At 42.4% G+C, this 16,091-nt stretch overlaps 1 protein-coding gene across 1 annotated transcript in view; it reads left to right on the forward strand.

The window, feature by feature from the left end:
* Positions 1 to 16,091, forward strand: part of lrmp (lymphoid-restricted membrane protein) — a 322,294-nt gene that overhangs the window by 177,898 nt on the left and 128,305 nt on the right. The window contains exon 2 of the mRNA XM_057855925.1: positions 15,632 to 15,783. Coding sequence (XP_057711908.1) covers positions 15,678 to 15,783 — 106 coding nt within the window. The 5' untranslated portion in view covers positions 15,632 to 15,677. The remainder of the gene's footprint in view (positions 1 to 15,631; positions 15,784 to 16,091) is intronic.

The following is a 16,091-nucleotide window of genomic DNA, read 5'->3' on the forward strand; positions in this document are numbered from 1 at the left end:
CCGTGAGAAGAGTTTATTTGTGTCAATAAGAATGCCACAAACACCATCGTGCAATCCCCTCTTCCCTAGCCACCCCTCAGTCTCATAGAGACGGCGGTACCCGCTGTCAATTTTCATCGCTCTCACCGCCGAATGCGGTCTGAGCGAAGAACCGCAAGCAGACAAAAAGAAGAGGAAAAAAAGTGAAATTATTGATTTGGTGTCAGCGTCAATTAGAGAGAAGAAAGCAGAGGAGCATCACAGCGAGAGGTACAGACTGAAAAGGGCTGAAAGAGCGCTATTGGTACAAAGCTAATGGAAAAGGAACAACAGACTTAACTGAAGTAGACAAAAGAAGACAAAATCTGATTTGAATGACGACGTGCATGAATATGTAAAATTCACCTCGTTGTGGCCTTCACTATCAATGCCATGACTTTAGTTAATAAAAGGAGGAAATAAGTTGAATTTCTTGCAAAAACAACTTGATTACGTTGTGAGCGCACCTAATGAAAACTGTTTTTCTCCTCGCAATTACAGCATTAACTGCTTAACACAAGTCAATTACATTACAAATGTAACCGAGTACATCGCTTATCAGTTGCCACAATTGGTTCACCTCGCATAAAGTTCACCGCTGTCCTTTTGAGAGGAGGAATATAGGAATGCGGCGATATGAAAGTCATATTTTACTGTATTACGGTGGCCACAGGTTAGCTGTCAGAGGCACTCGCGCTAACAGACCGAGCTTAGTCTTTCATGCATGCATTATAAAAGGTCTACCTGAGCAAAATTGTGAGTGACAGATATTGAGGAAGGGAGGCGCTGTATTGATCGTCTCCTCAACAGTCACGAGGAAAGAGAAGGGGAGTATGGATGAGTAAATACACTGCGATGAAGTGACACGACATCTCCACGCGGCCGGTAAAGACTGGAAGGAAGCATCCAAATCAAAAGATGCAGTGGCAAAACAGACGAGCGAGTAGTTGGATGATCTATGTTTGGACAGTAAATCACCAATTTTATGACACAACGATAAAATCTGACGCGATTCAAGAGCCTTCGATCAATTTAATATTACTTAGACATTTTTTGAAACTCACTATTTGAAATGAATACTTTGATGTGCAGTAGATAATAAAAACATGTCCATTAAATAGTCAAAACAATATAAAATAGAAATTAGGGCTGTCAAACGATTAAAATTTTTAATCGAGTTAATTACAGCTTAAAAATTAATTAATCATAATTAATCGCAATTAATCGCAATTCAAACCATCTATAAAATATGCCATATTTTTCTGTAAATTATATATATATATTCTGTAAAATAAATTGTTGGAATGGAAAGATAAGACACAAAATGGATATATACATTCAACATACGGTACATAAGGACTGTAATGGGCATTTCACTCAACTGTCATTTAAATCTGTCTATGCTGTCCTCACTCCGAAGCGTCTACTTTTTCCAAAGCTAGACACCTAGTGAATGACGCCTTAATAATCAGACTTCTTCCTTTTTCATCTGATTTATTAATAAAATGGCCTCAAACCACTGTCCTCTTTAGACCTTAGGGAAACAACAACAAAAAAGTACACAGCATTGCATTAGCAACAACGTTAGCTTAGCACGCTATACAGGTTCACTAAACATAAACAAAAAGCGTCTCATACAAAAAATATAACATTTCGCTTACTAACATAATATGTACATTCTTTACAACAACCATACTTACGGACAAATCTTGTCCAAGGATCATATAAGCACAACATTATCAGCCCGAGAAGTCGTGCAGCCATAATGAAGAAAAGAAGAAAATAATAAACCATGTCGCCAAGCGACCACAAGAGTTCGCTGTTGGACAGCGCAAAAAGCCTTGCTGTAAAACTTACCAAAAGGCAGAATACTTTCTGAGCGGGACATGTGCGTTAATTGCGTCAAATATTTTAACGTGATTAATTTTTAAAATTAATTACCGCGCGTTAACGCGATAATTTTGACAGCCCTAATAGAAATATAAATCATCTTCGATAGATTTAGACGTTTTTTTTTTTCCTTAAAAATACACTACTTTAAAGTGCATGTGACACGAAAAAGCTTGTTTACTTCATAATACACGCGGTATTTTATGCTCCTGAATGATATGGACCGCTTGGATGTGTGTGGAAGCGATCACTATATTTATTTAGTTTTTTTTAATCCCGCGCCATGAAAATCAGTGACTTCCGGCTTCGGTCTTGCATTGAGGAGGAGGGCGCTGTGACGTGTACGGTAGAAGGCGTCCTCTTCACTATACAGCCTACTGTAGTGTATGAGGACAAAGGATTCAGCTGATTTTGCGGATTAATACGTTTATTTTTCGCATCACGCCAGCCAAACGGCTGCAGAAAAATCATTCTGTATGAGGGAGAGGTGTATGCGCCTTTTTGGAGTTTCAAAAGGTTCCCATTCACCGTGGATATTGGCCAAAACAAGCCCGACTACTGTGGGACCATTGGACTTACCAGGAAGTGAGTAAACATCTTGTTTTGTATTATGTAAAATACAAATACAGCGATTACAAAGTAAACACTACAAACTTTCTTTAAATAAAGGACTACTTACGTTTGATCATTGATAGGCATATAAAAAGCTCTCCTCATGCACATTAGCTGTACGTTAGCTGCACAACAACTGCAGCTGCCCTCCTCCGGGGAACGAGCTGTAAATTGCTCTCCGCCGGGCGGTTTGCCGATCCGAGAAAACAATCGACAACCCAGTCGTCATGTCAAATAATCCGGGCTAGTTATGTGTGATTTTCCGTTTCGAACACTTTGAAACATCACTCGGTTCGGGTTAGCATGTCGGCTAGCTGTCACGCCTTTTGGTTTGTTTACATTCTCCGAAGCCGGGGAAGGGAAATGACATATGTCCGATTTAGGTGTCATAAAATATCGTTCGGGAGGTGCGACAGTGAAGGTGAAGTCGACAGTTTTGACCATTATGGAGTAATTTTGCCATGTCGTCCTGAATAAGTGCATTTTTATTATTTCATATTCCATTTAGCACAAGACTGTTATTTGTCATGACCATGCCATTTATTTAGCAATTGGGGAAAATACTTGGATAAAAAGAATATCCTGTAAAAATATTGAAATAAAGAGACGGAAACAATGACATTTTGCAGCTCTCTTCGTCGCGTTTTCCTCGTTGTGAATAGTTCCCCCTCAATGGTCTAACTAGTCCTTCTCAAGCCATTTATTTATTTATCTATTGGGGAAAAATACTTGGATAAACAGAATATCCTGTAAAAATATTGGAGTAGAGAGACTGAAACAATGACATTTTTCGGCTTTCTTCGTCGCGTTTTCCTCGTTCTGAATAATTCCCCCTCAATGGGTTGAATAGTAAAACCGATGAGCCCAGTCACCCGCTGACGTCATCCACCTGTTGGGGACGCTAGAGCCCTATAATGATAGGCGTGGCTAACCGGCAGATTAAAAGACTAATTTCTCGTCATCTGCACTTTGCTAAATTGTTGTATATAGTCAAATCGTCTCAAAATATGATTCTAATTCACAAAATAATGCTATTTAAGACTTTTTTTCTCCTGTCGTATGCTCTTTAATCGACTATTTAAAGCGCATGTCACACAAAAAAAGCATGTTTATTTCATATTGTTTTATGCTCCCGAATGAAATGGACCGCTTGGATTGGAAGCGATCGTTTTATGTATTCAATTTTTGAAACCCGCGCCATGAAAATAAGTTACTTCAGGCTCCAGTCTCGGGTTTAGGACGAATGCGAAGGTGACGTCACCCGGGTCAGCATCTCACAATACAGCATTGCTTTATAGACTGTAGATTCAGCTGATTTGGCAGATTAATTCATTTAGTTTTTGCATCACGCCAGCAAATTGTGCTGCTGGGTTTTGTTGCTGCACCAGGGTGAGGCGTGTGAGCCTTTTTGGGTTTCAGAAAGATCCCGTTCACCCCCAGATCGGCTACAACAAGTTTGCGATAACTGTGGGGCCATTGGATTTACTAGAAAGTGAGTAAACATCATGTTTTGTATGATGTCAAATACTGGGATCATGGCACACGTTTTAATACAAAGGTGGCTTGCATTTTTGTGGCTGACATGCTCCTTGTCCACCGAGAACGACACTCGGCCGATGACCGGCGGCTTGTCGCACCCCCCCATCGCCGCGAGAGCGCTATACTCGGCTTATTGTGCCCAGTGCTCTGTCAATCTGTTCAATCCTGAGTGATATATTGTTACACTCCTAGTTTGAGTGCCATTGACAGCAATAGACATCCGATCCATTCTCTAGTCAAAACGAATCGGACGTTTATCCCCCTCAATGGCAGTCAATGAATAAATAGAGAGATCAACAGGTGCTAACCTTTAGAGTACCTGCTAATGGCAATGTTGACCAACTTCCATCTGACTTAGTAGATGCTAGTGACGAATGGTGCACGTGTTGGAAAGCGGGTGGAGGGCAGGGTGAGGATATTGTTATTTTTCACATGGAGGACATGATGTGTCACACATTGCAATTACACACAGGCGCACACACCCGCGCGCACAGTAAGACAAACACACACGCCGCGTGTCACTGCGCATTACCGCTTGCTTTCTGCGGGCGGCGCGTCCAGACAATGACAGGCAGGCGGGAGCCGCGGCATAATGAGAGCGAGCAGGGGCCTTCGCCCGCACGCACGCTTGCGCAGAATCCACAGACACACAAACCCAACTTCCACGTGCGCACGGCAACACAGAGGGCAGTCGGCTTCACTCCGTCCGCTAGCCTCTCAATTACCCAGCAGGCTTTTAGTGCCACTCCGCTCCACTACAGCAAATTACCCAGGGCCCTGTCTCACTTAGAGACCTGTGACTGTCTCTGTGTTGGAGTGTGTTGGTGGTGGGTGCTTGACAGAGAGCAAGCGGGAGAGTGACTACGAGTTGAAATACAGGCTGGAGCCCATCAGGGGTACATGAAAAGCTCATAAAAGTCTTCAAATGCAACTGCCATTAGGCTGATACCTCTTCACATGGCCAGGAAGCAATAGGGTCAGCAATGGTGGAGGGTTAAACTGAATGAAGGGAAATGGGAAAAAGAATTTAAAAAATAAAAAAGGTGACTCAAAGCCAAAGCAAACAGAAGTCATCCAGACATCACAAGGACAAATAATCTTATGGCTGTAAATGTACAGATAATTGACTTCAAATAGTAATATTGGACATTCTGTAACGACATGGAACTGGTCAATCGGCCACTGAGTGCCCGAGCCAAGATCTTTCTACAATGCGGCCTGCCTGGGATAAGCCCTAAAGTCCGGATACGTGGAGGATAGCTGGGGTCAGAGGTTGCGCTAGACATTTTCGTTGTCTGTCATTTTGACTGACAGGGTCATAAAAATCCGGTCATAATCTATTTTTACCCGTCACTTAAATTTTTAAAATGATCATAATGACATATTCAATAGTATTTAGTTTTCATTCATTTTTAATTCATATTCTGTCCAAACAAGCTTAACAGAGAATCCACACCGTGCCATCACACATCAAGCAGATGAATATGGCTAGGTTCATACTACAGGTCTTAATGCACGAATCCGATTTTTTTCATGTTTTTCCGACTCGAGTCAGGCATTAACTTGACGGTCTGAACGGGACATGTCGCATAGAAGTGGACGATTTCAAATCCGATCTGAGTCACTTTCGTATGTGGTTCAAATCCGATCTGAGCCACATTTTTTCAGAACGTGACTGGCGGTCTGAACTGTCAAACTCCCAAATCGGAATTCGTGCAGCAATTACGTCAGCAAAAAGCAAGAGGCACGGAGGACGGCAGCCATGTAGGCATTAGCGCCTAGCATGAACTCTGCTTATAAGCACGAAGCGGGCTTGACCACAGTCATAAAAAAATAAAACGAAGGAAAGAATAAGCCTTACAATTTTCGATTTTCATTCTGTGCGCCAAATGAGCAATATTTCATTATTGCACACATGTCCGAGTCGGGGAAACTGACGCACCCACGTCATTTCACGCACACACCTCAAGGCTCATGTGTGTGCGTGTATGCGTTCTATCAGTCCATGGAAACTTTGAATATAAGACTAAACGGGGATTATTAATGTCTGTTATTTGTGTCCTCTTTTTGGAAATCAAAATATGATCACTCTGGAATGACACAACTAGCATGTGTAATTTGTTTTAATGCTTCTACGCATGCGGGTCTCTTTGCTGAGCGCATCTCAGACTGCGAATTAGTGCGCATGCGCGATACGATACGATCTTTTTTCACCTCTTTTATCAACACCATCGTCGTTTTGGGGCTTTTTGAAGAAACTTCGGACACTCAGTTGCCTTGACATTTTTCCGAGTGAGGCCAACAACGTCATGCATCAAGAGAGACAATAGCTAATTAATATGCTCACTCGCCACCCTGTGGTCTGGGGTGTGAATTGCAACCTGTCAAAATGACAGACGGACTTCAGTTTTTTCCGTCACCGTTTTAAAAAAACGGTCAACGACGGAAAATATTCGGTTAACGTGACCCCTGGCTGGGGTAGATGGCAGCTGCTGTGTCTGACCACACTCGAAGTGGAATGACATCCAGGATGTTCTTTCTGTTGCGCCGCTGGCTGCTATTCTTTTGCAAGGGCTTGGAGTACACTTGATTCGTCGGAACATCATCAAAGTGTTGGATAGCCAATAGCGATCGGTGAAATTGGCAACTACTGCGGTCAATGCTATCGCTGGAGTGAATGTCAGCCTCTACAAGGCCTGTGATGATATATTCCAGGTGAAGAATGACCTGGCGACATCCACCACTGCCACAACCTGAATGGCGTTGCAACTTAAAGTGATCCTCTACCTTAAACGATGATTGATTACAAGTTTTGTTTTTTTTGTTTTTTTTTTTATTTAACCATCCCCCTTGATTGTTCATTTTCCCAATAGTCCATTGTCGATCGTGTCCATATGATCGTTATGTTGATTCGATCCAGGAGATTAGTTCATAGTTCAGTGGTTAGTTTATTCAGTTGATTCGATCCAGAAGATAGGGAATAGCTGAGGACCGATGGCAGGCCGTGTCCGCCACACCCCTTTCGTCGACCTAATCCTCGTCGCAGTTTTCGTTCCTCGCTGCCTCCCGACGAACATTCATCTCGAGGTTGCGCAGCTTCAAGGGATCCTCTATTTTTAAAACAAGTCATTCTTAAAAGATGGATAGTCTGAGTTATAATAATTTGATTTTAAAACCCCTCTTAATGTTTTTGTTTTAAAAAAGTTTGTAAAATCATTTTAAGTGATAGGTCGCCATTCTTGTTACGTCGCAGTGCATGACGTCACCGGTCCCGTTGCCGAAATTCCAGCGTGTCACTCGTTAGCTTTCCCAACATGTCGTCAGTTCTACCCTTCCTATTTGAACCAGATCTGAAAAGTGAAGAGCAGGACAGCACTGTCGGTCGTTCACAAGACGAGCTTCAGGGAAAAATGCGTGCAGCAAATACCTGATAAGACAAAAGTTGGGCAAAACTGGTGATGCGAGAGAGTGCTGTTGGGAACTCCGGTTGGGAGTGAGAGTAAATGCTGTCGGGAACTCCGGTTTTATTTACAGATATTCATGGTAAGCATATTGCGTTTTCAAACTTATCCCAATATAATTATGTAGATTGTTAGCATCCAGAGCTGTCGTGTGCTTTACATACAGTACAGGCCAAAGAGCACACCTTGTGTAATCCATGTCTTGTACATTGTAATGCGTGGTAGCTAGGATACGTGTATAAAAGTACCAAAAAGGGGAGAAGCTTCCACTTATGCACATTTATTCACAGAAAATATTTCCACCTTGACCACTTTTCACTCAGGAGCTCAGCAGTACGCAAACACGCGTTTCCTGACGAACTCCAACATTGTTGTAAGGTCCACGTCAGAGTCACTGTCGTTACTGTAGCATGCTATAGTGCTTATGATTTGGGGAAAACTCCCACGAAAAATGGTCAACCAAAAAGATAACAATAGTAATCCAAATCCACGTTTTTTACTCACTCGAAGATCCAGCATTTAGACCGATCTCATGGCAATGTCTCAGCCGCGATCAGGCTGTCGATTCCACAAAATAGACTGATCCGAAAAGCCACTGTGGGACCGACGAATCGAAAAAATTGACAGATCCGAAACCAACATTGCTGACGCGGTGGAACCATCGGATCCAGAAAATAGACAGATCCTTTACTTGACGAAGGATCCAGGAAAAATGTGCGCCAGTTGTAACGCGTGGTGGGTAGGATACGTGCATACAGGGACCAAAAAGGGGGAGAAGCTTCCACTTATGCACATTTATTCACTAAAAATAATATTTCCACCTTGACTACTCTTCACTCGGAAGCTCAGCAGTACGCAAACACGCGTTCCCTGACGAAGTCCAACATTGTTGTAGGTCCACGTCAGAGTCACTGTTGTCACTGTAGTGTGCCATAGTGCTTTAATTATTTAGTATGATTTGGGGAAAACTCCCACGAAGAATAGTCAACAAAAAAGATAGCAATAGTAATCCTAATCCGCGTTTTTTACTCACTCGAAGATCCAGGAAGTAGACCGATCCCATGGCAATGTCGTAGCCGCGATCAGGCTGTCGATTCCACAAAATAGACTGATCCGAAAAGCCGCTGTGGGACCGACGAATCAAAAAAATGGACAGATCAGAAACCAATATTGCAGACGCGGTGGGACCGTCGGATCCAGAAAATAGACGGATCCCGTACTTGACTGAGGATCCAGGAAAAATGTTCGGGCGCCAGTTGTAAAGCGTGGTGGGTAGGATACGTGCATACAGGGACCAAAAAGGGGGAGAAGCTTCCACTTATGCACATTTATTCACTAAAAATAATAATTCCACCTTGACCACTCACTTCACTCCCCTTGTTTCCATTTGACTGGAAATTGCATCCAAAAGTAGCACATCGTGGCATTTTACTTCGCGGGTTTAGGCAGCATTAAGCAATTGTTGAACACGCTACACATTTGGAAAGATCCCAATGATGTCATCACTGCGAGCCCGCAAACCATGGTGCCAACTAACGGTCAAAATATGGACTAAATATTATAAAATATTGCCATTGATTTAACAACATATTTTAGTACAAGAGAACAATTGTGGTTTATTAGAGCCTACATGTATTTAAGTTAGAGGATCACTTTAAAAGTACTCTTAACTCACTGGCTGCCATCGGCGGTGATAGACGTCCAATCCATTTGACTAGTAAGCGATCATTCTTTTCATTCCGCCTGGTATGCAAAGGCACATTACCTGCATTGTCCACACGTGTAGTAATACGAGAGTGATAATTAACCGCCACCTCTGCCCTAGTGTTGTGCTGACAGGCTGAGCGAGAGGCCAACATAGTGGCTGGAGGAGAGCGAGAGGATCAAAGCGTGGGTCTGCGGCCAGGGGCCCCCTCTGTGCCGAGATGAAACGTGGCGGCTGCAAACTTTAAAGACTTCCTGCCATTAGCTTGGACTTTGTCCCCTTGCAATCTACCCCCGGAACACTCGCAAACACAAAAATACGCCTTCCCAAAAATGCTACGAGCGAGTTTGGAGGAGACACCTCCACCTGGGCCGCATTAATCTGACAAGAGAGGAAGTGCCTTTACTGTCCTTTTACTGGCAAACACCTGACAGAGCCCTGGGCGCGATCTGACCGTCTCTTCGGGCAGTCGGCGCACGGCGGACGCGCACCACAGGCTAACAAGGGAGGATCAAAAGGGAACATTACCATGCTCCCTCTTCATCTCACTCCCTCTTCCTCACAAGCAATAAGAGGCCTGCCGGCTGCCTGTCCTTGTGCTTGTTAAGCAATGACAATAGGACGTGCCCTGAGCCAAGGAAATGAATTATTTACCCCCGCTTCCACTTGTACTCTTGAAGAGAAGCGTAGGGGGAGGAAAAAAAAAAAAAAACACATTTTCTTGTTTTGCCATTGAACTCACGGCTCTTGTATTACACGGACTCGCCTTGTTCTATTCCGCAGCCTTAGATGTTAAACGCTCTGAATAATTCGGTTCTCGGCTGTCGGCGGGTATGTTCGTCTTCGCTTGGTCGGCGCGGCACACACACACACACACACACAAACCCAAGCGGAAAGTTTGCCAGCAAATGTATTAGAAAAGTAGAAAACGACTTTTTTAATGAAGAAACGCTGATTTAACTCCTATACTTGACTAAAAAAGTGAGTGATGTCGCCCTCCTGAGGTAGTTTTTAACATAGTATTTTCAAAATGTGAAAGTAGCTACCACCTCAGAAACTTTCACTTGAAGGTTGGCATCCTAAAGTTGCGCGCGAGTGCGCTTTTGTAAGCCGATCCATTATAAGAATTGAGAGAAATGGAAAAAAAAAAAGTACCATTATTTTCGCACTATAAGGCTCACCTGGCTATAAGCCGCCACCCTCCAAATTTTACACGAAAATGACATTGTTCATAGATAAGCTGCACTGAATTATAAGCCGCAGCTGTCCTCACTGGTATTTACACCAAAATATTTTAACCAGTAACACTTTATTTGACAGCGGCATCATACGACTGTCATAAGACCAAATGACCACCATGAAGCTTTGAACCAATTGGCTGCAAAGCTTCATTTGGCCATCATTGTTGTTGTCCAACATGCCTCTTAGCATGCATTGCAGCGCTACAGATGTAAATAGCAATCAAAATTCGGTGTGTTCTGTGCTAATTAATTCTTCAGTTACTGTTCCATTTGTTTCATTAATTGCTAGTAATGGTATTTTGGTAACACATTTGACAGTGGCGCCATGAGCTTGTCATTAGACCATTATAATTATGACGTGACACTGCCATGAGCATTAATAAATGCTTATGACAGATGTCATTTTGTGTCATCCAGCAAATTATCTCCCTTTGAATGAATACAAAAGATCCGAGCTGGACGTAAATGGAGTTTGTGACATAATTTGCCCGATGACACTTAATGACATGTGTCATAAGCATTTAGTAAAGCCCATGATGTCATGTCACAATTATGTCTAATGACCCGCTGTCAAAAAAAAAAAAAAGTGTTACTCATTTACCCAAATAAATCAACAAATAAGCCACACTGGACTATAAACCGCAGGATTCAAAATGAAGGAAAAAAGTAGCGGCTTATAGTCCGAAAATTACGGTACTCCAATGTTACTAGTTACAGTGCTGGCCAAAAATATAGGCCAAATAAACTGCAGTTCTGTCAGATAATGCTCAATTTCTCCCAAAAAATGATTGCAATTACAAATGCTTTGGTAGTAATCTTCATTTATTTTGCTTGCCATGAAAGAACACAAAAGAGAATGAAAGAAAAAAATCATTTTCATTGTACACAAAATTCCAAAAACGGGCTAGGCAAAACTATTGGCACCCTAAGCCTAATACTTGGTAGCACAACCTTTAGACCAGGGGTGTCCAAACGTTTTGCAAAGGGGGCCAGATTTGGCGTGGTAAAAATGTGAGGGGCCGACCTTGGCTGACGTCCTTTACGTAGAACAATGTATTTAAGCAAATTTTAGCAAGCCATTCTTTGTGTCACATTTGCTTTATTACCGTATTGGCCCGAATATAAGACGGCCCTGATTATAAGACGACCCCCTCTTATACAAGACTCAACTTTTAAAAAAAGACTTTTTGAGCACCAAATTAATTTTTATACAGAAAATAATTCTGACATGATCTGACAGAATTGCATGGGTTGCCAATACTTTTGTCCAGCACTGTAGCTTTCACCATATCACCAGTATCAGGTGCTAAAGCTTAACAAAGATGAGATACGACACCCTCTGTAGGCAATATCTGCATTGTCATGACGATTTTCGAAATGGTTAGTAAACCCGCACCTTAGTCTACATCTTAACTCAGTGGCTGCCAATGAAATATGAGCATTCAAAACCAGTCCTCCCAATATAAACGTTTGTATGCGCCTGCTAATTAATCTGATTAGAAGAAACAATTAAATCCGTCAGGAGACTTCACCCTGTCCTCCGATGTACAACTTCTTTGCCCTTGGTGAAGTGGCCGCCATAATTATTTCACCCCTCGTTCCCCAATCACACTTTTCCCCTCATCAGGATTCCTCATCGCGCTCGTTCCTCCCGTCTCGTCTTCGTGCTCCTCCTCATTGTCTGCTTATCATTCGAGCTCCTCGCTTCTCTTAGGGGCCGTAATGAGTAGCTTTGAAACAAGTGCGGGGGGGAGATATGGTCACCTTGGTAATGACGACGGGTGCAGCGGTCTCGCCTGGGTTCACCTCGTTCCTATCTGAATGTAAATGTGAGGAAATTTTTTCCAATTTCTTGATCAATACTCGAAAGGTTGGCACGGGGTGACACCGCGGGCCTTGTGTGGACGCTGGACTGGTGGGGTTGGGGTTGTGTTTCAGTGGAAAAAAACAAGCGGGGGGGTGACATGAAAGCGCCTTCATTAGCCGAACCCAAAGACTCTTATATTTCTCACAGGGCATAAAAGCCCATTGTAAAAACGCCCTCTGTTCCCTTTCAAACATAAAACGTGTCAGACGGCACAAAAGGATTCCAGTCGTCACAGACAGCAAGGATCATTATTGAACAAGCCGGCGGGAGCAAGGAAGGGAAACAAGTGGGGGGGGGTGAGAGGAGATCACGATTAGAGGCCACCAACATTTGTGGAAACTCAACATTTTATCCCACGCTTCAATTTGAAATAATCCATATGGCGGAAAACACAGACAAGACTGAAAAAGCTCTTTCTGCTCTTGCACTCCTCTTTAAAAGAAACTGCTGTATTTTAAGCCAAAAGAACTGTTGCGTTTGATAGAACAATATGGCTACGTTCATACTACAGGTCTTAATGCACAAATCCGATTTTTTCGTGTTTTTCCGACTCGAGTGAGGCATTAACTTGATGGTCTGAACGTGACAGGTCGCATAGAACTGGACCATTACAAATCCGATCTGGGTCACTTTCGTATGTGGTTCAAATCCGATCTGGGCCACATTTTTCCAGACTGTCACGGCGGTCTGTATTGTCCAGTCTCTCAAATTGGAATTCATGCAGCAATTACGTCATCAAAAAGCGAGAGAGACGCTACGGTAGCGGTGCAGCTGTGCGTTATTAGCGCCTAGCTTGCCTTGAACACGGCTTTTTAGGAAGGGTCGGACTTGACAACAGTCATAAAAAAAATTAAAATGGGTTGAGGACAAACCTGAGAATGATCGAGTTTCTGTCTGCTCCATCTAAGCAATATTTCAACATTGCTTACACGGCCGAGAGTCGGGGCAAACTGCCTGTATGTTTGTGTGACATGCACAGACAGTGCGTGCATGCTATCGATTTATATACTTTGGAATGACGGATGACAGCCAGCATGTGTGGTCATTAGTTTTGATGCTTCTGCACATACGGGTCGTCTTGCTCAGCGCATGTCGGACTGCGAATTAGTGCGCATGCGTAATACTTGAATGGTCTCAATGGACAAAAGCAGTCTGAACGGGCACGCCAAAAAAACAGATATGACAAAAAATCGGATTTGTGCATTAAGACCTGTAGTATGAACCTAGCCTAAGTTTTATATGCTGCCAATGCAGATTCATGGCGCATTAAGCCCCTGAACTATTTTTAATTTGTCTGTTTTACTCCCCGTTTACAGACATCGCGCAACTGCTTCGGTTTCAACCTAGCCTTAAAACGAAGGCGATTAATTATATTTATTATTCAAAATGTCTGTCATTTTTAGCTTAGAATCATTTTTTGATGTCTAATATTTCGTTTTTGTTTTTTGTTTTTTTAAACGACTTTAAGAAATGATTCACTTGCATATTTTAAACTTTTAAACAAATAACGTCACAATGAAAAACGGTGTCTGTAAAAAAAAGTCACGGATATCTACCTCATAATTATCGCTTAATTGTATTTTTTTTGTTACTGTCGCATTTTCGCCGATATTTTAGATGATAAATGATTCATCCAAACAAAGAAAATTTTTTATATGGGTAAATATAGTGCCCTCATAATTCTTGGCACCCCTGGAAAGGTGTGTTTTTTATTAATTCAAATAATATGTGACCTTAATGGAAAAAAAGAGAAAAATCCAACCTTCAATACAAGTGCATTCATTCAGTGAGGAAAAAATCCCGCGTAAAGAAAAAATTATTTGACATCAAATAATGTGTGTCACAATTATTAGCACCCCTGGTATTAATACTTTGTACAACCCCCTTGACCAAAGCACACGATCCCAGTTGAAGCCTGGGACCGTGTGTATTTTTGTGTGAGACCCTATTGAGCTTTTTAGCAACAAACACTCTAAGTGGGTCTGGCGTGCCACGAAAGATGCGCATGCTGAAAAGCACCTCATACCCACTGTGAAGTATGGGGGTGGGTCAGTGATGCTGTGGGGCTGTTTCGCTTCCGAAGGACCTGGGAACCTTGCTAGGGTGCATGGCATCATGAATGCTTTGAAATACCAGGACATTTGAAATCAAAATCTGTTGGCCTCTGCCCGAAAGCTGAAGATGGGTCGTCACTGGGTCTTTCAGCAAGACAATGACCCTATACATATGGCCAAATCTACACAGAAATGGTTCACCAGACACAAAATCAAGCTCCTCACATGGCCAGCTCAGTCCCCAGACCTTGTTTTGATGGCAAAAGTTGTAAAAAGTATTAATTGTGACACACAATATTTGATGTCAAATAATTTTTTTCTTTCTGTGGCATTTTTTCCCCACTGAATAAATGCACTTGTATTGAAGGTTGGATTTTTCTCTTTTTTTCCATTAAGGTCCCATATTATTTGAATTAAAAAAAATATATATATATATATATTAGAAGCTAAAAAACACATCTTAACCAGGGGGAGCAATAATTATGGAGGGCACTATATCTACCTCATAATTATCGCTTAATTGTATTTTTTTTTTTTTTTTTGTTACTGTCGCATTTTCTCCGATATTTTAGATGATGAATGATTGATCCAAACAAAAAATTTTAAAAGGGTAAATATATGCGATATCTGTATCACGACCCTTGTTATATTACCATTTTTCACCCATAAAATCCCCCGAAAATCCAGCTGTGGCCATTCACAGCCGTGTCTTGACACTCAGTGATACATGCTACATGGAGTTTTTGAATCGAAACAAGGTAAGTACGCGATAATATCTCGTTAAAGTCATGGCGTCTGTAATTCTGCTCTGGCATGCTCTCACCTCTAGATAGGGTTTTGCTGTTTAAAAAACATTAAAAAAAAAAAAAAAAAAAAAAATGCCCTCCTGTTCAATATTTTTCTTCCCCCAGAAAATTGAGATTTTAAGCTTTCCAAAGATGTATCACACGTGCATATCGGACAATTTTGAAATTTGGCCAAATTGGGGGTCTCAGAGCAGAACTTCAAGTCACCTGAGTGTTTTCCGCCATATACATCGTTTCTGAGTAAAGTAGAAGTGGTTGCAAACTAGTAGAGTGCATCCACATAAATATTTTCAGGGTTTCTCCTTCAGGGCAAGTTTCTGTTTGACTTCCTGTGTATACAAAACCGGAGTTAAGGGAGCATCTGCCGCTGAAAACTCCTCTCCCGAGTCCTTGGGAAGATAATGACTGTGCAACTCGTCTTTTTTATCCACCTCGCAGGCCTTGCGTGCTTTTGTGCCAGCCTCCACCAAACAGAGCCCCCACAATGCAATCGGCGCTACGGATTTCAATGGCGCAGCGCTCCCACCGACCGCCGTCTGAATGCGGGGAATGTGACCCTGCGCGTGACTGGCAAAGGACCTCAATTACTGGTAGGTTGCTTCAGTCAAAGGTGTCTCCATTTCACGCTAGGCAAACGGGTATTGTTCAGGTAGCAAATCGCAACACTCGTACGGGAGGCCGTCCCCTATGAAACATAATGGCAATTCAGAAAGGAGGATATCACTCCCCACAAAAGCGGCTGATTGAGGTTTAACCCTGCTGTACGCCGCACAACAGACAATGGCGTATCTCTTACAATGACTCTTTATGCAGACAGATACAAAAGCAATGAACTCCTGATCCTTACTATGCGGCAGGTAATTATTTTCAGCTTTTAAGGCAAAACGTCCGCAGCCAT

Source organism: Corythoichthys intestinalis, chromosome 13 (assembly GCF_030265065.1).
Source record: "Corythoichthys intestinalis isolate RoL2023-P3 chromosome 13, ASM3026506v1, whole genome shotgun sequence".
NCBI lineage: Eukaryota > Metazoa > Chordata > Actinopteri > Syngnathiformes > Syngnathidae > Corythoichthys > Corythoichthys intestinalis.